This window comes from Gavia stellata, chromosome 7, assembly GCF_030936135.1.
Source record: "Gavia stellata isolate bGavSte3 chromosome 7, bGavSte3.hap2, whole genome shotgun sequence".
Classification (NCBI taxonomy): domain Eukaryota; kingdom Metazoa; phylum Chordata; class Aves; order Gaviiformes; family Gaviidae; genus Gavia; species Gavia stellata.
The window spans coordinates 31,376,314-31,403,385 of NC_082600.1; the positions used below are offsets into that span (position 1 = coordinate 31,376,314).

General features: G+C 36.6%; 1 protein-coding gene across 3 annotated transcripts in view; it reads left to right on the forward strand.

The window, feature by feature from the left end:
• HECTD1 (HECT domain E3 ubiquitin protein ligase 1) overlaps positions 1-27,072 on the forward strand; it is a 62,703-nt gene that overhangs the window by 9,749 nt on the left and 25,882 nt on the right. For all 3 annotated transcript variants that reach the window (XM_059820002.1, XM_059820001.1, XM_059820003.1), the window contains exons 2-18: positions 8,314-8,548; positions 9,877-10,104; positions 13,417-13,698; positions 13,956-14,226; positions 14,541-14,617; positions 14,707-14,805; positions 15,132-15,246; positions 15,874-16,048; positions 17,491-17,629; positions 17,830-18,000; positions 19,187-19,409; positions 22,605-22,868; positions 22,988-23,064; positions 24,434-24,568; positions 24,802-24,948; positions 25,323-25,417; positions 25,845-25,950. In XM_059820002.1, coding sequence (XP_059675985.1) covers positions 8,314-8,548; positions 9,877-10,104; positions 13,417-13,698; positions 13,956-14,226; positions 14,541-14,617; positions 14,707-14,805; positions 15,132-15,246; positions 15,874-16,048; positions 17,491-17,629; positions 17,830-18,000; positions 19,187-19,409; positions 22,605-22,868; positions 22,988-23,064; positions 24,434-24,568; positions 24,802-24,948; positions 25,323-25,417; positions 25,845-25,950 — 2,839 coding nt within the window. The remainder of the gene's footprint in view (positions 1-8,313; positions 8,549-9,876; positions 10,105-13,416; positions 13,699-13,955; positions 14,227-14,540; positions 14,618-14,706; positions 14,806-15,131; positions 15,247-15,873; positions 16,049-17,490; positions 17,630-17,829; positions 18,001-19,186; positions 19,410-22,604; positions 22,869-22,987; positions 23,065-24,433; positions 24,569-24,801; positions 24,949-25,322; positions 25,418-25,844; positions 25,951-27,072) is intronic.

The following is a 27,072-nucleotide window of genomic DNA, read 5'->3' on the forward strand; positions in this document are numbered from 1 at the left end:
ATCTGTCAGTAGATGGAAGTGTACTAAAAACTGAACATCATTTGCTGTCCTGTCATGTCAGTTCATTCAGTGCCATAGTTCTGGCCTCAGCCTTCCTTCTGTCCCGGGAAGTTTTGGCAGCCTTGTATATCCCAGTAGACAGTTTTCTGAAGGCGAGTCCAACGTGCGGCTGCTGTGGTACAGACGTTCCTGAAATGCTTTGCTTCACTACCTATGAAGTACATTTTAGTTGTGATCATAGTCTTAGTTGGAACAGCATGAGGGTCTATACTACTGATGGGACCTAATCTTCTACAGCAAATATCTGAGATAGTTTTAGGTCCCTTTGATCTATTTTGGCCTGCCTAAGGAAGCCAGTAGGGATTTGCCTTGGAATTAAGGTGTAACAGTGACACATACATATAACATGTCTTGTCTGACTCACTCTTTGGTTCCTACTGGTGTTGATTGTATTTGCTTACCTGGTGCTTCATTAAAAAGAGGCTGGTCCTCAGAAAGTGCTCTTCTCAGGACCTGGTTGCTAGAATTGCTTCCAGGTGGGCAGTGAATTTCTCTTCCCTGTGCTGTCTTTGCTAACACTTTAATAACAAGGTGCGTTTACTCAGGATTCGATCGAGTGAAAACTCAAGGATTACTATGAAAGCCCATTTACACAATTTTGAGGTGTAGAGACCATCCACTGAGTAAGGGCAAGACTTTCCCTTTTTCTTAGGGGTCAAGTGCCAGCACACAGAATTCCACAGTGGGGCTGTGTGACGGAAGGGAAGGGCGTACTTTGGACACCTGCTATATGGTTGTGACAGTGTTGCATCCTATCTCCCATAGTGTGCTGGTATTCCCATCTACCCCTTCCAGTCCTTCCTTTGGCACTACTCACACATGCACGTTCTTGTCCCTGGGAGCTGTAGAGCAGATGCTCAGAGTTTCAACCACGAGACACCCATGTAATGGTTTAGTGCGGATTTTGGGATTAGAGGGTGATCACCATAAAGCTGACCTATGTATTTCTGTTTGTAACACACTTATTCATAGAAAAGTTACCTACAGCATAATAACTGAAGTTCTTCAAAATGACAGCTGTACAATTTTATGTTGTAATTATTCAAGCCACCTGTTTGAGAAGGCTATGGCTGGAGCACTGGGGATGTGTTGGTATGCCCTTCTCTGCTGTTACAGGCTCAATCATTGATCTAGACTGTGTGTGAATGACAGAACTGGTACTTTCTGTTCTCTTGCTAGCAGGAACTTCTGTATGGCATGTGTGTGCTTATGAACATAATCTGTGTGCATCTTTTAAGAGTTTCTGTGTAACTCACCATTCTTGGTCTACTGGAAGAATAGTTTGTGGTTTTCACCATGAAATAAATACAGTGATGCTTTACTATAGAATATTGATGTTTGGTTTTTTTGCTTTGTATTGAGGATGTTTCGTAAGTGTGTTAATCCCTCTATTTAAACCTCTAGCAGTTCATGTGGTTTATCTAGTTGTGTAGCAAATTTGCTCTCCCTTTATTCAGCTGCTGCCCTTGATTCTACCAAGTCTTCCAATGCTTGGGCCAAATCATTTTTTGCAAAGGATGTATCTTTAGTTGTTATGCAACCACGGTCAAAGTTCTTTTGTGACCTTCAGTAAGAGTAGCACTTCACTTGTAGGTTGTACATCTTCCTCTTGTTCTGAATATTATTGCTCCAAATAAAGCAAAGTAGAGCATCATTCTTACCTGGTCATTTTGCATGCGCGTTCAGAGCGGCAGTTTAGGTAGCAATCGTGGGCATAACGACAGCAGAGCAATTCATTCCTTTGATAGCTTTTGGAGAAGCTGGAATAAAAAATTGTCTTCCCTAGAACCTCTCTATTAAAATACCAGAAAATGCTGGTGATGGGTTAGCTGACAGTAAACTGGTAGTAACATGCTTTAAAAAGCTGTGAGGAAGTAGAACAAGGAAATCCAATGTAATGATGTGATATGCTAAACAGTAAATTGCAGTTGTCAAAACTGCTGAGAGATCGAGATAAGATGTAATAATGTGGGATGATTAGTTTGCATTCTCTTGTCTGTATCTGTCCTATTGTACAATTATACTTAAGGTTTTCTAGGATGGAATCTATTGTTTTGCTCTGGTGGTACAGGGAGATCCTGATCTGTGACAAGAGCTCTCAGATGCTACACTATGATGAATCCTAATGACTTGTATGTTGCAGGCAATAGATTAGAAGAAGGAGGTGCTAAACATTATTAGGAACTTTTCTGAATAGGAGAAGACAATGCAGTGAGAAGTTCAGAGCTAGTCATGCGTGAGGCTCAGTCTTGATCTAATGTGTCTAATGATCACAAGACTGCAATAAGTTAAGGTGGGAAGAAGGCAATGTTTTAAACTTGCAGGGTATGCATGTGTGTGTATGCATTCCTGCCTGCTTCCTTATGTGGTATTAATGAAGGTCAGTCAATTACATTTGTCCACAAGAAGCTCCTGCTATGGGATTGTTTCACTCAATTCAGCACAGAAATTTACCATCTTATTTGTCGCAATCTGGAATACTGTTTAAATTCTAGGAAATAATTTACATACACTAATGTGGTTTTTTGTCTTGTCTCAAACTCTTAACACCCACAGAGTCAAAGACTATCTGAAGAGGCTTGGGCATGGCTTCTTGAAGATGTATTTCAGAACTGCATACAGATATTACTTGATAATTGTGTTTTCATAGAATTATAAAAAGTCTGTAGCTGACTAGAAAAGCTGTTATATGTGAGTAGTGAAGAACCTTGTATACTTGGCTGGCATAGTAAATGTATTTTTTTCTGCTGATACCACTACAAGTTCAAAATGTTAAAGAACTGTGCTGCTTAGAACAAAGTATAGCAATGTATTGGCCTGAAATAATATTGCAGAGCAGTGGACAAGGTATTATAGAGGTTCTATCTAGGCAAATTGGTATGTTGTGGACTGCATTGGCCAAATATGTCTTTTGTATCTGAGAATACAACTGATGACTTGACTTCATTTTCAAAGTTAATGTCAATGTTGCTATCATCCTTTGGTGCTTGGAAAAAAAAAAAAAGTTGTATCTCTTGCCAGCTATGACCTCTTTGAAAAAGTAGTAGCCGTATCTAATAGATTGTTAAGGCAGTGTTCATAAAACAATAAAAATATTTTTTTACGGTCTCATTGGCAGAGACTTAGGGCTGATAGAATCCAGGTCTGTCTATTTTGTTTTCTTCAGGAATACTTCAGACTGCTGCACACATTTTATTTCCTGGTATGACTTCAGGGATAATTATTTAATTTGTATTACTCTACTGTGTAGAACTTGAACCAAATTGTTTGAGTTGAGAGAGACATGAGAGGGGAGGAGATGACACAACTGTACATATTGTGTGCTAAAATAATAAGAATAATAAGAATTTGCTGTTTTGGAGACCAAGACAAAAATTCCAGGGTTGGGGTTTTTTTGCCACGTTCCTGATAACAACGTCTGAGAAAAATGAAGTTTACACTTCTATTACTTCTAAGTTTGTATGAGCTGTAATAACGATCAAGCTTTACATTATCGTTATATGTCCGATCATTATATGACTGATGCTACTTCATAAACCATCCTGGTTTTCACCTTTTTTACTATGCATTTTTCTGCTACTCATTGATCAGATGATTTGTTAGATTAGTTTATAGTTGGTCCAGAGCATTCAATTAGAAGGATAGGCCTTTTTCACTGTCAGGTAACAGGCAACTGTTTAAAATTATTTAATGAGTTCTGCAATGAAATACAATTATTAACTTCTAAAAAGAAAAAAAAATTAAAAAAATTAAAGATAATATGCATCAAAAAATGTTTATTTTGTAGTAAATTAGTGTGTACTGGAGTGGATAGTGCATAGAATTCATGCCACAAAGCCAGTGTGTTTTGTTCTGTTTTATTTTCAAGCCTATGATTTTTTTGTGTGTTGCTCCTTGATTTGCTGCAGGAAAAAGGAGGGGAAAAAGAACTTAGCACCTAAATTAAAGCTTCAGTATTGCTTTTTTCCCCTCCTTTTTTCTCTTCATTATTGTCATTAATAAGTCTTTATAAAAATGTTTCTGCTGCCTCTTCTACATGGTGTAGTCTAGCTTTCAACTTCCTGGTTACTAGCAATATCCAACAAAATTAAAAAAAAAAACACAAACACCAAAACAAACAAACAAAAAAAACCCACAAAAACCCAAACCCAAACTAACAAAACCAAAATAAACCAAAACCAAACTGTTAAAACAAACAAGCATCAAGTACATAGAGCTCAGAGTTTGAAGTAGCTTGAAAGAATTTTATGTGAAAGCTCCTGTTAAAATTAGATTAGTCGCTATTTTCAGAAAGGGTAAATAATTTATTTTTTCAGAACAAATGAAGTTCTTATTATTGCTGCTTTTAAAGGATTTCAACATGCATTACCATAGTCCACAAAATTAGTTGAAGTTTGGGTAGCTTTTTATTTTGAGAACCAAGTAATTCCCACAGGTTAAGCATATGACAAATCTACAGTTTCTTCCTGAAACCTTGTGGTACAACTTGGTTATTGGAGGACTGGAAATCATTCCTCTATGTCAGAAGACAAATGTCCTGACAGCAAGTGGAGGTTGTTATTTGGCTCCTAATTGAAAACATATGGTCTCTGACTAATGTAGCTAGAGGTTCTGGCGAAAAGTCATTTAAAAAAAAAAAAAACACAAATCCTTAAGTTTTTGCCAGTGAGTTGTGCTCTTATAAGAAGACTGTTGCTGATACAGTGCACTGGCATTTGTGTGCTGGCAAAGAATTCCATATAAATGATAGGCTCTTAGTAACTTCATATCTTTGCTGTATCCGCTGGATAATTGGCTCTTGTGGACAGGTGTTTTAAGGACAGGAATGGATTTCTTCCAAATTTTTAAATTTCCATTTTCAAAAAATACAGTTTAGTTCCATTTGTGCTGTGTCTTTTTATAAACTGTTAAATCATAGAAAAAATGTAAATGTTAGATTTGCTAAGTATGGCTTTTAACTCCCTGCAAAAATCTAGAGCGATTTTTCTGCTGCTGTCTTTGGAAATCTAAGAAAAATGGTTTACTACTACTTGCTAGTATTACAATGGAGACAGTGGAACTCCTTACCTTCCACTTGATTAAATGTGTGTGGTTTTTAGTTTGTTTTGGGTTATTTTAAGATTTGTGTTTATTGGTAATTTTTTTTTCTTGCAATATAACGTTTGAAGAACACTGTTCATAGCAATGTTCTGGTGATCTGTCTGGTGTTGCATAAAATGCAGTGTAAAAGATCCAGCACCGAAACACTTGGACAGGTAGCACTGTCTGCTTTAAATTTTATGTACTGAAATGGTTCTTCACAGAATCATTAAGGTTGGAAAATACCTATAAGTTCATCAAGTCCAACCATCAACCCAACACCACCATGCCCACTAAACCATGTCCTGCAAAGCCACGTCCACCCATTCCTTGAACACCTCCAGTCATAGTGACTCCACCACCTCCCTGGGCAGCCTGTTCCAATGCTTCATCACTCTCTCAGGAAAGAATTTTTTCCTAATATCCAGCCTAAACCCCCCTGGTGCAACTTGAGGCCATTTATTCTTGTCCTGTTGCTAGTCACTTGGGAGAAGAGACCGACACCATCTTGTGTCATTGTATGCTTGTCATCTAATAATGAGTACAAATTTCAGACTTTTTTCCAGTGGATAATTTCTTTAAAATGCAAAGTTACTGTGTAAACTCTTCTTAAGGAAGATGTGGAGTTAAATAGCAAGTGTCTTAAGAACAACAGACAGTATAGGCTGGATAGGCTAATACAAGTATTAAATATGTGATTTAGCTTTATCGAAGCTTTACTTACTAATTTATGTCATTAAGGATTGTTGGGTAATGTATTTATTTGTCAGGCAGTATTATTTAATTACTTCATAAAGCATGACCAGATCTTCAAGGAAATCATTAGCATTTTGCTGTCCCAGGATTTCATGCCTTTGTATGAGTCACTGTGCATACCAGATGGGATACTGAATGATCTCTGGGTTAGTCTTTGGAATGATTCATCAATGAGTACTTCACCTGTCTTCCACACCAAAGAGCATGTAGTTGGTGTAGTTCTGATCTCCAACATCTAGGGATGAGGCAACCAGTTATTTCATCTACTGTCACAGCATATATCCCCTTCACTTAATTCCCTACCACTACCTTGGACATCTTCTACCACTGCAGTGAACAATCATTATATTAAGTTATTTATTGCTAATTAAGTATGTTGTTGGAAGATAAATTATCTTGAAGTATAGCTCCGTGTCTTAGAACTTTTGATCCAAATTGGTCTTAACCACAACTGCCATAATAGTGAAAAGCATTATTACGACCATCCATTTTGGTTTGTATCCTAGTAGGTCAGAGGGATAGAAGGCGGCCTGTTGCAGCTTATTTTGTTATGAAGTTGTGGCGATGTTCTTGACTGTCCTTGCATATGGAAATGAGGCTAACAATAAAGAGGAGAGCCAGAGGCTACTGAGGCATGGATATGAAGAGAAAATGCAATAGAAGCAAGCTAAATGAATTAAATATGTTCTCACTGTATTTAGGGAAAAAGAACAAGGCAGCGGGGAGGAAACTGAAATAGGATAAAAAGACAAGTGAGAATGTCTAGTGCCTAGTGGATGAGGGAAAGGCTGTGGATGTTGTCTACCTGGACTTTAGTAAAGCTTTCGACAGTGTCTCCCACAGTATTCTCCTGGAGAAGCTGGCAGCTCGTGGCTTAGACAGGTGTACTCTTCGCTGGGTAAAAAAAACTGGCTGGCTGGCCGAGCCCAGAGAGTCGTGCTGAATGGAGCGAAATCCAGTTGGCCAGTCACAAGTGGTGTCCCCCAGGGCTCAGTTTTGGGGTCGGTATTGTTTAATATATTTATCGATGATCTGGATGAGGGGATCGAGTGCTCCCTCAGCAAGTTTGCAGACGACACCAAGTTGGGTGGGAGTGTTGATCTGCTCGAGGATAGGAAGGCTCTGCAGAGGGATCTGGACAGGCTGGATCAGTGGGCCAAGGCCAATTGGATGAGGTTCAATAAGGCCAAGTGCCGGGTTCTGCACTTTGGTCACAACAACCCCGTGCAATGCTACAGGCTTGGGGACGAGTGGCTGGAAAGCTGCTCAACAGAAAAGGACATGGGGGTGTTGATTGACAGCCAGCTGAAGATGAGCCAGCAGTGTGCCCAGGTGGCCAAGAAGGCCAACGGCATCCTGGCCTGTATTAGAAACAGTGTGGCCAGCAGGAGTAGGGAGGTGATCGTGCCCCTGTGCTCGGTGCTGGTGAGGCCGCACCTCGAATCCTGTGTTCAGTTTTGGGCCCCTCACTACAAGGAGGACATTGAGGCGCTGGAGCATGTCCAAAGAAGGGCAATGAAGCTGGTGAGGGGTCTGGAGCACAAGTCTTATGAGGAGCGGCTGAGGGAACTGGGGTTGTTCAGTCTGGAGAAGAGGAGGCTGAGGGGAGACCTCATCACTCTCTACAATTACCTGAAAGGGGGTTGCAGAGAGGTGGGTGTTGGTCTCTTCTCCCAAGTGACAGGACAAGAGGAAACGGCCTCAAGTTGCACCAGGGGAGGTTTAGACTGGATATTAGGAAAAATTTCTTTACTGAGAGAGTGGTGAAGCATTGGAACAGGCTGCCCAGGGAAGTGGTGGAGTCACCATCCCTGGAGGTGTTCAAGGAATGTGTGGACGTGGCATTGTGGGACATGGTTTAGTGGGCATGGTGGTGTTGGGTTGATGGTTGGTCTTGATGATCTTACAGGTCTTTTCCAACCTTAATGATTCTGTGATTCTGTTTGTACCATAGGGAACAAGGACCACTCAGAGAATTAAATTGCATAGCAAAACCAGAATCTTTAGTCTTTATAGCGAACATAATATTTTATCGTTAAGTAGCTATTTATCATCATGAACCTTGAAGCTCTGATAAGAAAAAATGCATTCCATTTGGTGATGTGAGGTTAATTCCTAAACTGATTTCCCAAAAGGATAAAATTTTCCCTGCATGATTTTAAAATTTCAAGAATTTTTTTTTTTTTTCTGCTGGGTTCCCCTAATACAGCATCTTCTCAGATTAGATTTGAATTTTGGGGTGTGTATGAGATGCCTTCATCCTAGCATTCTAAATGAATGCTCTGAACCAACTATAAACTAATCGAGCAAATCATGTCAGCATGAAAAGCATTAATCTGTTAATGTGTATGAAATTACTTAATGTAGAGAAACTTGCACAGCTTAGTAATGTTTTGTTGTGGGATTTTTTTCTTGCAGATGTCCTCCTCGAACATTTTTGCCAGCACTGTGCAAAATTTTTCTCGATGAAAGTGCTCCAGACAATGTATTAGAAGTAACAGCTCGTGCCATAACGTATTATCTGGATGTATCAGCCGAATGCACCCGTAGGATTGTGGGAGTGGATGGAGCTATCAAGGCGCTTTGTAATCGTTTAGTAGTTGTTGAACTTAACAACAGAACCAGTAGAGATCTGGCTGAGCAGTGTGTGAAGGTATGTATTCTGAAGAACCTTCTTTTTTAAGAAGGAGCTAGAAAATATGTTGTTTCTGAAGAACTTCTTCATATTGTAATCCTATTTATTTTATTAAAATGTGAAGCAAAACTATAGAGTATGATGAAAGTGTACATGCCAGCAAAGCTGCTTATCTTTACTGTAAGTCTGGTGCTCTTCAGAGCTGAGATGCCTTTTAAAAAACAGTATAGAAAAAGAAACAAAAAATATTAGAAGAAAGTTTTCCTGATTATCTTACATAATAGAATGCTAAGGGCTAATTTTATGCTAAAAAGGGAATGAAGAATTGCTCCAGATATAGATAAATGATCAGAGGGCTGGAGCACCTCTCCTACGAAGACAGGCTGAGAGAGTTGGGCTTGTTCAGCCTGGAGAAGAGAAGGCTCTGGGGAGACCTTATAGCAGCCTTCCAGTACCTGAAGGGGGCCTGCAAGGAAGCTGGAGAGGGACTTTTTACAAGGGCAGGTAGTGACAGGACAAGGGGTAGTGGCTTTAAGCTGAAAGAGGGTAGATTTACATTAGATACAAGGAAGAAATTCTTCACCGTGAGGGTGGTGAAGCACTGGAACAGGTTGCCCAGAGAAGTTGTGGATGCCCCAACCCTGGAAGTGTTCAAGACCAGGTTGGAGAGGGCTTTGAGCAAGCTGGTCTAGTGGAAGGTGTCCCTTCCCATGGCGGGGGAGTTGGAACCAGATGATCTTTAAGGTCCCTTCCAACCCAAACCATTCTATGATTCTATGAAATTACCTGCTATAAAAAAATTGTCTGCTGTCTCTTCAGTAGCACTAGACACAGCTTCTCTGCACCCTTTTTAAGCTTTCAGAAAAATTTACAAGACCCGTAAAATCTCTGGTTTAAAGCATAACTCATGTCCACGTGATAGCATATAGTTTGAGTCCTTGATTACCATGGCATCAGACTTCATGTGTGTATTTAATATTTACTAGTTCTAGTCTACTCGAAAGTACATCATTGGAGTAACAGTACTCTTGAAAGTTTCAGAGCTCTCAGTTGTGTTATCCAAAGACTTAATTCTCCCACGAAAAGATACTATTATCTAGGTGTCTCTTGTGAACACCTGTTACGACCATGCTATTGGGGGATGTTCTTGTATTCGCCTCTGTATTTTTGAAGAAAACTGCAACTACCAGAGTACCGGCGGCTTTGGTCCTTTCTGGGTGTTGAGGAAGAAAGGGGTTTTTTTTGTTCTGTTGTTTCATTTTATTAACCAATTCTGTAGGTGGATATAAACAAATAACTGACTTCTTATGTGTACTTCATACTAATTAAATTTCATTTTGTCATAGGTGTTAGAATTAATCTGTACCCGTGAGTCAGGAGCTGTGTTTGAAGCTGGAGGGTTGAATTGTGTTCTGACATTCATTCGTGATAGTGGACACCTCGTTCATAAAGATACTTTGCATTCAGCTATGGCTGTAGTATCCAGACTCTGTGGCAAAATGGAGCCTCAGGATTCTTCATTAGAGATCTGTGTGGAATCACTGTCTAGTTTATTAAAACATGAAGACCATCAGGTAATGTAAGAGTTGGCTCAATAAGCTATGAATTTAACTTCCATTATGTTTAATAAATGAATGGCTAGGTATCTTTATATAGCCTCCACAACTATATGTTTACATAGTAGTTGTTATATTTGGATATTATGATAGCTTCCTTTACAGTTGTGATGACAAGAGGATAAAAATACTGCTTAGCGTTTGACTTCAAGCACTGTTGTGTGAATATGATCTTATTTAACCTCTCAAAACTTTTTTCAGTGCATTTTGAAATACTTTATGAAGTAATTATTGTTCTATGTCTGCATCTCAGTCAGTATTGAATTGAGCATAAATAAGAGACAAAAATAAACTTGGTTTGTTTTTCTTTTGCCAAACTAAGAGAAGCAATAAAAACATCCCCAATCAATACTAAAATATTACATTGGAAGCCAGCTTAAATGGTACTACTATAAATGCAGCATCACTTCTCTCTTGCAGTTTTATTAACTTGGGATGAAGTAGTCCTTCTAAAATCCCAGAGGAATTATCTTCCTACTGGAAGAATCCTTTTCTGTATGTCATACTAATGCTTTGCAATAGCTATTTAGCCAAATTTTTGCTATACCCTGGCTGGCTTCTCATCCATATCATTCTCAGTTTCTATTTCGTCCCCATGTCTGTCCTCATTCCTTTCTCTACACCTGCCCAGTCTGGTTTATGAAGCACATCATATTTGGGAGACGAAATCTTTTTGCCTGTGAGCTAAATTTTTTATATATTTTTAGATCTTTTTGAAAGACCCAGCTGGCAGGGGACTGTCACACTAGCCATTTCAGAACAAGCTACCATGTTTTTTAGACATTATGTAACTTTATTAATGCACTGATCATCTCAGGCAAGCTAATTTAGACCATAAGTCTGCAGTATCTTAACTGTTTCGCAATTTATAATGTGTTTGAAAGAAAGCGATTGCTGGGGCTGTTGGAGATCTGAATGAGAGTTCAAATTAACTTAATCTTTTAGCAGTTAAGCTTTAAGATAAGTGTGCTTGAGATTGGAGTAACCCAGGTGATAGTAAGTAAATCTGTACCGGTATCCTCGAGAAATGTGTTTTGTGTAAAACAAGCCTCAGGATTTACAGTGAATGTTGATGTGTATTACAGACTTGCCCAGTAACTTTCTTTGTAAAGTTTTGTTGTTCCCCCCCTTCCTTTTACACTGTTGGATTTGGTCACTTTTTGTGTGGGCTTCCAGTTAGTAACAACACATGAGGGAAGAGTTCAGACCAGGTGAATGTGGCCCCAAGAACAGCTTATCTCTAAGTTTTGGGTTTTTAACCTTTCTACTAAACTTACACTTTGTGAGAAGAAATGTAAACACCTTCCACAGTACTCTTTTGCTTTGTAAACTGATGCTACTAATGCGGTGTGTTAAATAAGCTGAACCTTTCTTGTGTATTTCTGACAGAGTGGTTCTGGTAGAAATCCATAAAGTATATACAGATCATATAAAGATTGGCAGAATTGTTTATCCATCGTGCTGTCAAAGAACTGGAGCAAAATGCCAGAGGACATGAGTAGTGACCATTACAAGTTAAAGAAAAAATCCCTTGCAAAAGAGTACTGGTAAATCAGAACGTTTGGCATTCAGAGACCGTGCCAGAAGTTTAGCATGCTTTGGATTTATGCAGGAGAAACTTCGTTTTTCAAGTCCTTGCAAACTTAATGGAGATTTAAGATTTTAACTTCACGAAATCTGGCTAATACTCTAATCTTGTTCTTTGTGTTGATGAGTAACTGTCTTTAAACTCTTGGTATGTGACAGCTGACAATCATTTTGGAAATGGGCTGCACTAGAAGTTGATGACATTTTAGGGAGTAAGAACTGTAGTAATTTAGAGCTTGGTAAAGAATAGGCGTTGTCAGTTTTTTTGTGGGTGTTTCTTTTTTTTACTATTTCTTGACACCAGTCTGGTTTGCTACTGCACATCTACGAAGGCAAATGTGCCAGCAGCAGCTCATCTTGATATGCCTGTGCTAACCTCCTGACCTGAAAGACGGAGACACTTAGTCTATAGAGGAAAGAGACGTTAAAGTCAAAACCTCCCTTCTTTTCAACGCAGACATGAAAAGAAGTTGGATCCTTTCCTGGGCAGTTGGCCAGCAGTATTTTTTGCTGGATTGTTAAGACGATCATCAGTAAGCCTTGTTTCCACAGTGTCACTGTTTTTGTTTGTGTTTTGCTTTTTTTTTTTCCCCTTTAGTGACAAACCTAAATTTGGGAGTTTGTATTTTATTGTTACAAAAGTACTTGCATAGCCCTGAGTCAGGTGCTCAGTGGACAGTCTGGGTTATCTAAGGGTAAAATCTGCTTTTCCTACTTTGTCCAACTGAAAAATTTCTTTACTTATGAGAAGTACGTAGACCTTTAAATACCACTTTAACTATCAAACGTCGCTGTCAGTTTAATACTTGGGGTGTTCTGAGTTGGTGCCTTAGCTAATGGCTTGTTTGATAGCATTTCTTTTAATAGAAAGCAGCAAATTAATATAACATAGTATTAGCATACTATTAATTATAAATATCAAATTATAGCAGTAGAATAATTTATATTCTATAAATATAGATGATAAATTAAAAAAATTTCTTTGCAGTTTTTGTTCATTGTTCTTTGAGGAGCAAATTTGAAATTCAGTAAATGTGTGAAAGCTAGGAAGTAAAACCTCATAGTGCATTTTCTTGGATTTTTAAGTTTTATTATTAGAAAGCTGCTTTAACAGTGTTTAACATCAGAAAAACCAGAAAGTTAAGCACTCCATATTTCAATACCAAGGCATGGGTTGTTTTTGGTTTTTTCAAACTATATTGTCAGAATGCACAATTGCTAGTGGGGATTATAAATAGTTGTGTTTCCTGTAAGAACAATATCTATAACTAAAACCTGTTTTCAAAATGTGCTTCCAACACTATTCATTTGGCAATTTGATTATTAAATGTGTTTTTCTAGGTTGGTTTGGGGTTTTGCTCATATAGTTGAGGAGATGCTCACAATGCTGAAATACAGACTAAGAAAAACATTTTCTTTCATTTCCATATATCGTCAACAGAGAGAAAGGTGGGGGGAAAACCCAACAATAATACAGTCCTTCAGTGAGCAGTTCAGAGCACTGTTGGGTTCCAACTCCAAGTTTCTGGCTTAAAAAGCCTGTCTCCTCCATTCATTGACTTTGAAGGGAACCCGGGGAAATCAGCTGCTTCTGTGTGTCATGTATTCTTGTGAATATCCCCATAGCTTCTTCTCATCTTAAATAACAGATTTTTCATCTCTTCTCTTGCACTTCTTTCTTAGGTTTCAGATGGAGCTCTGAGATGCTTTGCTTCATTAGCTGACAGATTCACACGGCGTGGAGTTGACCCAGCCCCATTAGCTAAGCATGGATTAACTGAGGAGTTGTTATCTCGCATGGCAGCTGCTGGTGGGACAGCATCAGGACCATCTTCAGCTTGCAAACCTGGACGGAGTAGCACTGGAGCACCATCCACAGCTGCAGACTCTAAATTAAGTAATCAGGTGTCAACTATTGTAAGCCTGTTGTCAACCCTGTGTAGAGGCTCTCCAGTAGTAACACATGTAAGAAATCCTTTTATGCTACAGCTTTTTGTTCTCATAGAGTTCTTCCCTTCATGGACTTTAATATATGCAAGATTTGTGTTGCTGTTTTATATATAGATTTATAGATTTTATGTATGTATACGAACACATACACGTAGGTTATTTATAAAGAGGGGAAAAAGGGAAACATTTCATATGGAAATTAAACCCAGTTCTGATAGTGTTTTCTAAAGCCCTGTATATTTTTTATTGTTCAGACTTTTAATTATTTCCAGGATCTCCTAAGATCTGAACTTCCAGATTCTATAGAAAGTGCGTTGCAGGGTGATGAGAGATGTGTACTGGATACCATGCGGTTAGTAGATCTTCTTTTGGTGCTACTGTTCGAAGGGAGAAAAGCCCTGCCAAAATCCAGTGCTGGATCTACAGGCAGAATCCCAGGATTGCGAAGGCTGGATAGTTCTGGGGAACGTTCTCATCGGCAGCTGATAGATTGCATTCGCAGTAAGGATACTGATGCACTAATAGATGCTATTGACACAGGAGGTAAGCAAAAATACTCTGAAAAAGAGAATGAGATAAAGTATCTTTTTATAATCTATGGTGTCATAACAAATACTTAGGTAGTACCTTGAAATTCTTTATATACAAGTTCAGTTACTTTGTAACATACACAACAGGTCTTCCTAGTAATAATTCCTATGCTGCTTTTTTTTTTTAATTGCAACAAAAGGCATAAATACTTCTGTAGAATTACTGATGATGCTTAATTTTTTAAAGACCTGCCACAAAAGAATGCTGATGAAGTTTAATTCATAATTCTGGGAGCTTTAATTATTTTATTTAATTGTATCTTTCAGCTTTTGAAGTAAATTTTATGGACGATGTAGGACAAACTCTTTTAAACTGGGCCTCAGCTTTTGGAACTCAGGAAATGGTAAATTAGTTTTACAGAATCTTAAAAACTTACGTTATTTATGCAAAGAAAGAGATGAAAAAAATAGTTTCCTTTTTCTTGTTTAACAGGTAGAATTTCTCTGTGAAAGGGGTGCTGATGTTAACAGAGGTCAGAGGTCATCCTCATTACATTATGCAGCATGTTTTGGAAGACCTCAGGTAGCAAAGGTATGATTTAAACTGATACTCTTAGAAAGCCTTGCATACGGACGTTTTGCCTTGTTCTGTACAAAATGTCTTTGATGCAATATGTTTAACATGTGTACTGTCAAATATTTACATGTTCTTTACAGTGTTTATCAAAATAGGGATTTTTTGTTATGATATGAATAAAAGTAATTTTACATGAGCTCTACAGATATAAAAAGCATGTAATGTTCTAACTTTGCTTACAAGCATGAGAAAAGTGTAGGAAAGATGTATGAAAAACATGTTTACTACTTTGGAACAAAGAATCTTAATTTTTTTTCATATTTAAAAATATTTGTTCTCAGACTCTCTTACGACATGGTGCAAACCCTGATTTGAGAGATGAAGATGGGAAGACTCCTTTAGACAAAGCTCGTGAAAGGGGGCACAGTGAAGTAGTAGCTATTCTTCAGTCTCCAGGTGAGTGCAGTTTTTAATTCCATACTCTTGCTAGTAGAAATGCTTATGTATGTTAAGTAATTCAATTATTTGAATTCTACTCTATTAAGATCAATTTTTAAAAAAAAAGTATTTTGTGACCGACCTTCCTTAACCTGCAAAGTACATATAAAAACCTTAATATTTTAGATGTCATTAAGGAATGGGGATTACAGAAGAAACTGCTGACTGGGCACAAGCAGTGCTAGTGGTCCTGTTCTTCAGCTGTGGAATGGGGCTAGACTGGGATTTTGCTGTGGGTTCGGAGGATGTCAGCGTTGGTAGCTTCTTTGGCATCCTTTCTTTCTATGTGGGAACTGCACTTTACCTTTTCGTGAGGCTTTTGTAGGCTGGAGCCACAGGTGGCTATGTGTTTAGTTTACTTTAAGGACTTTGAGCTTCTCCTATGAACAGTCATTGGTGGTACTTGTTATCAAACAGTTTTCTTGAAGAAGTCTTGCACGTGTAAATTTTATATTTTTAGGAATGCATATTCCTGTTCAGGTACTTAGATGTTACTGAAGAAAACTCTTACATTTATTTGAAGGGGATTTTTGGTTGGTTGGTTGATTTTTGCCATTGAACATCTTGGGGAAAAATATTTTTCAGGGGACTGGATGTGTCCTGTTAACAAAGGAGATGAGAAGAAAAAGAAAGATGCAAACAAGGATGAAGAAGAATGTAATGAACCCAAAGGAGATCCAGAAATGGCACCCATATACTTGAAAAGATTATTGCCTGTGTTTGCACAAACATTTCAACAAACTATGTTGCCTTCAATAAGGTAATAATCATTATAGGCAATTTGCCTACATATTTTGAATTTCTTAATACACTGTTAAAAAAGCCAAGGTGGATTTTTTCCAGTAAAAATTATAACATCTAAAAGTTTAACTAATGCAAGTGACACTTAAACGTATTTCTGTTTGAATAGAAGTGGTGGTTTGAAAAGTTTTACTTAGTATTTTAAGTAGCATTTTTTCCTTTCTGGGGAACTGGTGTCTTGGAAAAAATACGGTTAGTTAGTCAGAAGTGGGAGAGAGAAGCATAGTCTTGACTGTAGTAGCATGATGAAAGAATACTGTGTTCATACAGTACCTTGTATAGACTGCATATACTGTGTATTTGGTTACAGCTGTTTGTAGCTACTATAATGAAAGTACTAATTTAGGAGAGGAAAAATAATTAAGTGGGATCAAGATACTTTAATTGGAAAATTGGAAGGACTGGAAAAAGCTATTTTTGAAGGTTTTGGAGGACTTCTTAACAGCTTAAGTGTTAATCAACTAGAGAAGATGCCCCTTACTGAGAGAATTAAAATAATGTAATCTAATTTAATACTTAAGGAGGAATACTGTGGGTGGCATAATGGTTGTGATAAATTGCATCTGACCATAATCTCTCAGCCTTTTACACTACAAATATAACATTTGCTTAATCTCTTACTTGTGTTCCCAGTGTTCATAGGTACTGCGAGGGGTGAAAATACAAGATAAAAAGAGACTTCTGTAGAGAGAGACTCTACACAAGCAGATGATAGGAAGCTTAAACTAGGTCATTTTAAATGAAGGAAATAAGCTATGTTAACAAGCTGTGCATGATTAACTGTTGTTGCAGATTGTGGAATGAAGTAGTTGGCTTTCTGTATTTCAAAATTTTCTTTATGAATCAGGTAAAACATGTTTTGAAAAGTAAGTCAAATAAAAAATTCAGCTTTAACCATACAGAAGTGATTGGCTTCCAAATTAATTGTAGTTCTTAATATGGAAAGCTGGATGATCTAATAGTAATTTTAGACTTTAAAACTACGGGGAACTCACCAAAACACAGGAACTATGTAACAGAAACGGAAGGCTGGATACTTGGGAGGAAGATGAAGTGTGCAGAAGTGAATTGCCATCACTAAGAGTGTATAAAGACAGAATGTAGAATAGCCTTACCTAGAGAAGGGTTGAGGAGAGAAAAATACATAAGACTCATAGTGGTGTGGAATCAAAAAAGATCAGTAGGTGAATTATTCTTGGACATAATCTAGGACATACTAATGATAACCAATTTTGGTTCCAATAGTGAAAACTGGAACTAATTTAAAAAAAAAAATGTTTTGAAAGCATGCATAAATGTAGTGCAAAAGCAGTTTTATCTTGAACTTTTTTGTTGCTTTGATTACTGCTTGCTTTATCTTTGTAAGAATCTTTTTTTTTTTTCTTATGATCTCTTTTAAAGGAAGGCAAGTCTTGCCCTCATTAGAAAGATGATACATTTTTGTTCTGAGGCGCTGCTAAAAGAGGTTTGTGACTCTGATGCTGGCCACAATCTACCCACGATACTGGTTGAGATAACAGCTACAGTTCTTGACCAAGAGGTAGGAAGAAAGAAAATGTTGTCCTTCTATGAGATCAGTGTAAAAAAGGGGGTTATGCTCATTGATTCCACATAGTTGTTAATAAGTAACCCTAAAGCATTTATAGCATCTATCTGTGACATGTGAAGTTCAATATGTAAAGATATTTTTAAGTAAAGAGATCTCCTTTATTATTTCTTTTCTATCCCAATGTATTACAGGATGATGATGATGGCCATTTGCTAGCCTTGCAAATCATAAGGGATTTAGTGGATAAAGGTGGTGATCTTTTTCTAGACCAACTGGCTAGACTTGGTGTAATTAGTAAAGTGTCAACTTTGGCGGGGCCGTCATCTGATGATGAAAATGAAGAGGAGTCTAAACCTGAGAAGGTAAGTACAGAATTGATAGCTTTATTCGTTCCTGTAAAATCAACACTTCTAGTACAATTTTCACTGTTATGAAAATGACCAGGGCAAGGTAGGTAGTTAGATAGGTTGTTCAACTCATGCTTACTGTATTCCACTTGTTTTAATTGGTTTTGTTGTTGTTTTCTGTAACTTCATTTTCTGTTAGCACATTATTATCTGCTGAGTCTTCCTATTGATGCTCACTTGTGGTCAAGTTGATTGACACGTGTTTTTTTTCTAGTGTTTTGAAAATGATGGCTGAACGAAATTAATCCTTTCTGAACAGAGTGCAGCTCTTTCAATGTACAGGCATCAAATAATTACAGATGTTTTAAACATTGTTATGGAATATATTAAAAATATAAAAAAGAAAATATTTTTTTACATGATGAAAACCTTAAGTGCATATTGAAGTTATTTACCAATTTCCAACAGTCATATTACTGACACTCAGATGAACTGAATGGATAACAGACACTTCTGTTATCCATTCAGTTAAGATTTGTAGTTAAGCCTTAAGTGCATAGTTAAGTTTTTTTACTGTGGGTTTTGGGTTGTTTGGTTTTTTTAGGGGTGTGTGGTTTTGTTTTTTTTTTTGTTTGAGGTGGCTTTGTTTCATTTCAGGTTTTTTGTTTGTTTTTGTTTTGGGGTTGGTGGGGGTTTTTTGGGGGGGTTTTGGGTTTGTGTTTTTTTTTTACTGTTTAGATATTAAAAAGCCATCTGGACATAGTCCTGGGCAACTGGCTTTAGGTGGCCCTACCTGAGCGGGGGTTTGGACTAGATGACCTCCAGAGATCCCTTCCAACCTCAACCATTTTGTGATTTTTTTTCTCACAATACAAGTTTTGAACAGAGGTAGATATCCCAGGCAGTAGACTGTTGTTATTGTTGAGTAAATAAATCTGTATCTGAAAGGAAACTTCTTATTAAAAGTATCTTATTATATTAAATAATACTTTTAAAGACACATTTTACAGACAGAAGTACAGTTCCTATACTTTTGGTTTGAGTAATTCTTTTTCTCCTCAAGCCTTTTTAAATTGTCTGTGTTTTGTGTGTTGTTTTTTTGTTGGGTTTTTTAATGGGTTGGGTTTTTTGGTTTTGTGGTTTTTTTGGTTTTGCTTGTTTTGTTGGGTTTTTTGTTATGTTTAACACAATTTTATTACAGGATGATGAACCACAGGAGGATGCTAAAGAACTGCAACAGGGTAAACCATATCACTGGAGAGACTGGTCAATCATTAGGGGAAGGGACTGCCTGTATATCTGGAGTGATGCTGCAGCCCTGGAGCTATCTAATGGTAGTAACGGATGGTTCAGATTTATCTTGGATGGAAAACTGGCCACAATGTATTCCAGTGGCAGCCCTGAAGGAGGATCCGATAGTTCAGGTAGTTTCTTTACAATTCAAGTCCAAGTTAAGTTTTGAGGCTGTTATATTTGTTCATATAATTTGATTGGAGCTGTTTTGTTTTACAGGAATTGGCTTACTAAATAGTAAAGGATGTAAACAGGTGGAAGGTGGTTAGTTAATTGTGTTGCTTTTTATCAGATAGCATGTGACCATAACTTGACTTCCTTGGTGAATTCTGTTAAGTAAACATCTTGCCAGTAAAAGTGTATTAACTTCGTTTTGTTTTGATTGTTCTCCATGTATACTTAATTTTTTCACCCCAGTCATTAAAAGCACTTTGTAGTGGCCGTCCCAGGAAAAGCAGGGTGAAATGGCAATTTGTTGTTTGCTTCTAGCTAGCAGAATGAAATTGCATGCATTTGAAGACAAAGTAATGCAAAGTTTCTCATCGAGATTGGGAAACAAATTACAGTGTCTTAATTGTTTGTCGGAGAGAGGATAAGGGAACAGACCTTATGCACTGGCAATGCACAGGTGGTTTAATTTTCTGTACAGAATACACAACTTGTTCTGGATGCAGAAACAACCCTCCTTTATTGTTTCATCTTTTTTGCAACAGTTCATGCATTTATGAACCAGCAGGCATAAAATGCTTTGCAATATTATGACTTCAACAAGCCATTAAGTGAAATAACAGAACATATTATGATTCAGGATAGAAATGAAGTGCTAATGACTTCATCCATCAATTTTGGGGCATGAGGATAAAATGTGATATAGTGTGTTTCTAGATTATGACACAGCTGGAAACCACTTTGAGATTTTTTTTGTTTTGGTCAGAAGATGTCTCCTTGCATTCTTTTTAATGAGGCTAATACCTTAAAAGGTAAATGATTTCTGTGTTGAGATGCTTGTTTATCATATGATATGAGGAGATCCATGAGGTTAATTTCTTAAATTGTCATAGCCCCTGAATGCCAGTTCTGCTTTCTTCCTTCCAAATGATGTGGGCATGGGGATGGGATTTTACTATTTCTGTACAAGATAAGTGGAATGAGGACAGCTCAGATGAATTTGGAGTGAAGAGAACTTAAAACAAAAAAAGGTTGGATTGGGAATTTAAGATGTATCTCTTCATATCAGTCTTTTAAACAAAATTGAGTAAATCGTGAGTTTTTGAACAAGATACCTAGCATGGATACTGTGGGAGGGAAGGAGCTAAACTTAGGGTTAAGTGAGGCTTCTTGCAATTTTTTTGTCAAATAGACATCTACTAAGAGTGGTGACATTGCAGTGTAATTTGCCTGAACTTTAACCATTAGCTCTGAGTGTGTGCAGCAGCCTCTCTTTTACTTAAGAGATAAGAAACTAGTATTTGTTGAGTTTAACTAAAGTTACTACAGTACAGAATAGACTCAGAATAGTACCTTTAAGTCCTGAACTATACTATATGTTCTGCTCTTCTGAATCATTACTGATTAATCTCATTGTATGCGTTTTAGTAACTTCACAACTGGCAATAATATAGAGGGTTGAGTAATGGAATTTGTGTGTATTGCATCATGAAAGCTGGGGTGGGAGGGGGAAATATATACATACTATGAACATTTTTAGAAGGTCTGTACTCACCCCTCTCCACATTAGCTTAATACTTGTTTTGTTTGAATTTTTAGAAAAAATAAGTTCAATGCAAAAATTGAAACTTAATGGTAATTCTGAAGCTTTAAGTGAGTCTCAAAATTCCGTCTAAGGGAACCCAAAATTATTCTCAACCATGTATAATAATTGCATATTCAGTGCAACATGCTATATAATAAATTTCTTAAAATGTCATTATGGAAATTTGGAAAGGTTTAATTAACAGAATTTTAATTTTGCATACGAAATTTCAAAATTAAACCTCTCTGGATGCTATGAGTGTTAAGCAATAAAGAATGTTATCCCTCAAGAGTGCATATTTATTTTTGCATAGAGTTTTTTTTTTATTACACAACAATAAAAATGGCAAATTTTAAAAACCTAGAGCGTAAGTCATTGCAGCAAAAGGAAAACAGCTATTTTACAAGTGCTTGGACTTCAAAAGCTGTATTTATCAAATCAGTATGCTGAAAGATGAGGATACTTAACTTTGAAGTTGATATGTAGTCTCTACATTAATGAGGTTACTGCATTTTTATTTTGTATGGAATTTTTATTTTTGAAATTATGAACTCATCAAATTTTCTGGAATTATGCTAATTAACATTTCAAATGTACTGTGCAGCCTTTTAATCACTACAATATCAAAATATAATTAAAATTGAGATAGCTCTTTGGAATAATTTCAAGCTAGATAACCTACATATCCTAAAAATAGGATATGATCCTGTTTGTCATATATTAAATATCTCCATGTAAATATTAGCTTTTAATCAAGTCTCATGTGGTGCCATTAGATTTTTTTTATTTCATATTTTCCTGAGATACAGCGGTCCTTAAAATTTTCGTAATTACTAAAAAAAGAATGGGAACATTTGCATTATAACTTGAATTAGCACAACGTCACTGTATTAAGTAACAATTGTGGTTTTCTTACTTGCTCTGAGATGAAGGAAATGAATAAAAGTTTTAGTATAGCTTATAAAAAAACTTTTTTGGGTGCCTTTGTGACACTTAATCTGAGCAAGTAGTTATAATCTCAGCTCAGAGTTGCTTTTAGCACAGGTTTAGATTGTCAGACTCTGTAAAGTTTTGTGATTTTTTTTTTTTTTTTTTTTTCCCCCCCTGGCTTTTATATGGCCTCTATGTTTTCTCCACTTGCTTTAAGCTATGAAGTTGATTTGCTGTTTTCCTGTTGGAGGATTTATTTAAATTGCTATTTCTAAAAAACTCACTTTTGAGGAGAGTTCATGCTAGCAATAATGACATAAATTATTTTTGCAAGACTAAAAGTTTATCATGGATTTCTTTGATCTGCCTATTATAATTGTAGAGATGAATTAATACATCTGTCAATAGCAACGTTCAGAAAGAGTTGCATTGCCCACTTTGATGTGGTCATAGTATAAATCACTGTTGAAATACATAAATAAACTTGGAAGAAATTTAGAACACTTTAAGACCCTTAATTTCAAACTTAATTTTGCATTGAACGTACTCAGTTGTTTTGCTCTTGAAAAAAAAAATTGTTTGAGATATATGATGGTGGAATCAATTGTTGGAAGAAAAAAAATATTTGTTTCTTTTTAAATAGAAAGTAGGAGTGAGTTCCTTGAGAAGTTGCAAAGAGCTCGAAGCCAAGTAAAGCCATCTACCACAAGCCAGCCAATTTTATCGGCACCAGGGCCAACTAAACTCACTGTGGGAAACTGGTCACTCACCTGTTTAAAAGAAGGAGAAATTGCTATTCACAATTCCGATGGTCAGCAAGCTACAATACTGAAAGAAGATCTGCCAGGCTTTGTGTTTGAATCTAACAGAGGAACAAAGCATTCGTTTACAGCTGAAACCTCTTTGGGTAAGTATGTAGGTATGTGTTATGTGCAGGTAGGAGCAAGTGTGTATGAGGTAGTTAGAAACTGTTTGTTGCTTTTCATACCTGTGAGAAATTGTGACCTTTCTTAAAATACATTGCAGGGTCGGAATTTGTGACTGGCTGGACTGGCAAAAGAGGAAGAAAGCTGAAATCTAAACTGGAGAAGACAAAGCAAAAGGTTCGTGAGCATCTGTGAATTTTATAATTTAATTGTTTGGTTTATTTTATAACATGCTTATGGAGTTATAGTTTCCTCTTAGAGGATTAAAATCTCTGATTTCAGCTAGACACAATTTTATGCTAAGCTTGAAGGGGAAAACTTCACTCAGAACAAAGCACTTCTGCAGGTGCTTTTATCCAACAGTCTTAGTAAACTCTGTGCTCTTCTAGAGGAAAACTAATTTTCTTTTAAAAATATAAGGAAACCCAATCCTGCTGACATATATTTGTATAATTCTGTAGGTTTTCTTTTTCCTATGCAAAAAGAAAAGATGTTGTGATGAATACTATGGTTGTAGCAAAGGCATATGTTATTTCTATTCACTAAATTCAGATACTAATTTTAGACTGGATATCATGACAGATAGGGGGAAGGAAGTGAACAATCTGTATTGTAAGAGTTGTGGTAGTGAAGCAAAATGTGTCAAGGTCCTCATTTTAGACTTCTCTAAAATTCTTCTTTCTCCTCTCAAAATGAGGAAAAAAAGAGGAACTAAGAAATCAAGTATTAAGCTTTTTACAAAAACACAAAGTAACAAAAATTCTGTGGCCTGCTGATGCCAAGGGCTCAAGCTAATCTTCAGTTTTGACCTCTTCTGCAGTTTCTAACAGTGCGGCTAATATGTTCCGTACCAAAAATCTGCAGCATGTAAGGACACTTACATCTGAGGAAATGTGACACTAAATTGAAAATTAAAGTACTGTGTGAATGAGGATGGATGGAATGATAAAAGGAAGGCAGTGCTCTTTGATACCTGAGATTGCACTGTGTATCTCCGAAGCTGCTATTGTAGGACACATGATGATAATGAAAAGGAAAATGTTGTTTAACAAGAACTTATTTTATCAGATTTGTATCTTGTGTGATCCATACTTTGTAGAAAAAGTAATTCTTAGTATAAGGTCCCATAAGGACTTTTTGTGTGAATTGGCCTAAGGAATGTGAATAGCATTCAGAAACCATATAAAACCTTATAATCTTACCTCTAAAAAGATTACCAGATCCATGATACAGTTCTAAAGAAACAGATTTACAGATTGAGTCCTGTCTTTTCTCCTACCCTTATGCTGTAACTTAATATATGATGATAAGCTTAGTTTCTGTAAGTTTTAGTAAGATTCTGTGTATTTCCATTTATTTCTCCTGTACTTTTATCTTTTCACAACTTTTGCATTTCATAATGTGTGATAGGTTTTGGTTCTTCCTGTTTGTTTGTGTCTGTCGTGGACTTATTTAAAAAAGATGACCAAGTTTCTAGTATCTTGGAGAATAACAGCAGTCTCATTATAGTAAGGTATGACTTCAGATTATCAAAATCCATTTGTAGGTACGCACTATGGCGAGAGATTTATATGATGATCATTTTAAAGCTGTTGAAAGCATGCCTCGAGGAGTAGTTGTAACACTGAGGAACATAGCAACACAGTTAGAGTCTGCGTGGGAACTTCATACAAACAGACAGGTAAGTGTACCTTCTTTAATTTGTAATGTGTGATGTTAGTGGAAATAACATAATAATGTTCAGACTAGTCTGTCATGTTGTAAAGGAAAGCTGTAATATGTCTGTCTGAAATGTGGTGGTTTTTTAATGCATGTAATTCCTCGTTATGTACTTTACTGGGACATCATTTTTCCAATGAAGCAAGTGGAAAAACTGTTACTTTGTTTCACCATAATTGTCTTTTTGTCTTCCAGTGCATTGAGGGAGAAAATACTTGGAGAGATTTAATGAAGACTGCTCTGGAAAACTTAATTGTACTATTGAAGGATGAGAATACTATTTCTCCATATGAAATGTGCAGTAGTGGCTTAGTTCAATCGTTGCTTACAGTTTTAAATAATGTGAGTTTATAGAACATAAGTCTCTGAAGAAAAACTTTCTAAAAAACCAAAATAATGTAGGCATGTGCCTTGATTTTAAAAAAATCTGTTATAAATGTGGCTTTTTCCCATCTTGATGAAAATCAGGCAGACTTGCTCCAGTTAGTGGTCTATCTGTTCAATATATGCTATCACAATAGATTACTTTTGTTTGAATAAGCCATTAAAAATCTTTAAATCAACACTGGTCAGATCTAATGGCTGATATCATTTAGCTTTTCACATACAGATTTTAAGTAGGGGATTCAGTGAGCCTAAACAGATATTTTGGTGGTATAAAGACTGAATATGTTGATTTGTATTAGAAGTAATGTTTTTTTTTTTTTTCCTTTTAGAATGTTGATTTAGATGTGAAACAAGACTGTAGTCAACTGGTAGAGAGAATAAACGTTTTCAAAACAGCATTCAGTGAAAATGAAGATGATGAAAGGTAAAAACAAAACAAAACCAAAAATACCTTTTCATCCGTGAAGCGGTATGGGATGTTTAAAATAATTTAAAGACAAAAGAACAGTTCTTTTCATTTCAATTTGTCTTTCTCTGAAATAAAAAATTGGTCTTAAGAGATAGCATCTGCTATTGAAGTAGCAATTGAAAATTTTACTGAATTACTTTTATCTGCAAGAGTCAACTGTACTGAATGTACATCTGTTGACAAATGTAAAGGTGACTTTTGTTCATCACTGTGCAGATTAATATTTTTCTTACTGTGTTGTGAGCATGTGACTAGAACAGATGGTATCAGTAGAAATAGCATGCTGAGATATTTGCTACAGCTGTGTACTAGTCTGTGAAATACTGTGGGATTTTTTCTTCTGTTCATTGTGTGGTAACATAGTAACTGTTCACTTTCACAGTCGTCCAGCAGTTGCATTAATTCGGAAATTGATAGCAGTGTTGGAATCTATTGAACGCTTACCTCTCCACTTGTATGATACACCAGGATCTACGTATAATCTTCAGGTAAACGTACAGTGATAACAATATATCATACTGAGTGATACACACTAAATGTTATATGTGAATTTCAGGAAAAGTTACACACATTAAGTCTGTATGAAGCATATTCTTGTAAAGGTGGATAGAATTAGGTAAAGAATGGCCAACTCTTTGGCGTTTTTTTCCTAACACTTAACCTAAATGTTTGGGTGTTCCTCTACTGTCACTTTTACACTGTGAAGTGAAAGCAAATTTTGATTGAATAGATAATGTGTGTGTTCTTTCTTTTGTCTTCAACTGTTTTTATATGGCAATATGCCCCCTAGTAAGCATCCTTACTACTTGAATGAGCATTTTGTTGAAGACGATTATAAGACATGTTTATTTGTAATGACTAGGGATGGGCTATAATGGTTAAAAGGGTCCCTTCTAGGGCTGTGTGCTTATTTGGTAATACAAGACACCTGCAGGATCAGCAGCTTCTTAGAAAGGAAAGCTGCAATTTGGCCAAAAATATTCAGAATCAGAGAATCACTAAGGTTGGAAAAAACCTGTAAGATCATCAAGTCCAACCATCAACCCAACACCACCATGCCCACTAAACCATGTCCCACAATGCCTCGTCCACACATTCCTTGAACACCTCCAGTGATGGTGACTCCACCACCTCCCTGGGCAGCCTGTTCCAATGCTTCACCACTCTCTCAGTAAAGAAATCTTTCCTAATATCCAGCCTGAACCATGATTTTTGTCCAGTTTGTGTGTAGGAGTCTTAATTTTTTCTGTTGAAAGCATACTTCAGGATTTTATGAGATGGCAGTGAAGTGTGAATATTTCTGTTTTGATGTTAAATTATTAGAAGATAGGTGCAGAAAGTTGCAAAAACCACTGCTGCTATTGAATATTTTGAAAAAGCATTTTCAGTTTTTACATTATTATAGGAGCTAGTCTACAAGATTTGAAAATAAAAGCTATGAAAATACATGAAAAGTGAGAAAATATTAGCTTGAATGTGTAATTGACTTATACATTGACTGTCATACTAAAGAAATGTTTGGTTAATTGAAAAAAATGGAATACTAGGGAATTACTTTTTAAAGCATTAAGTTAGAATATAGTTTAAGGTCCGCAACAAAAATACTTGAT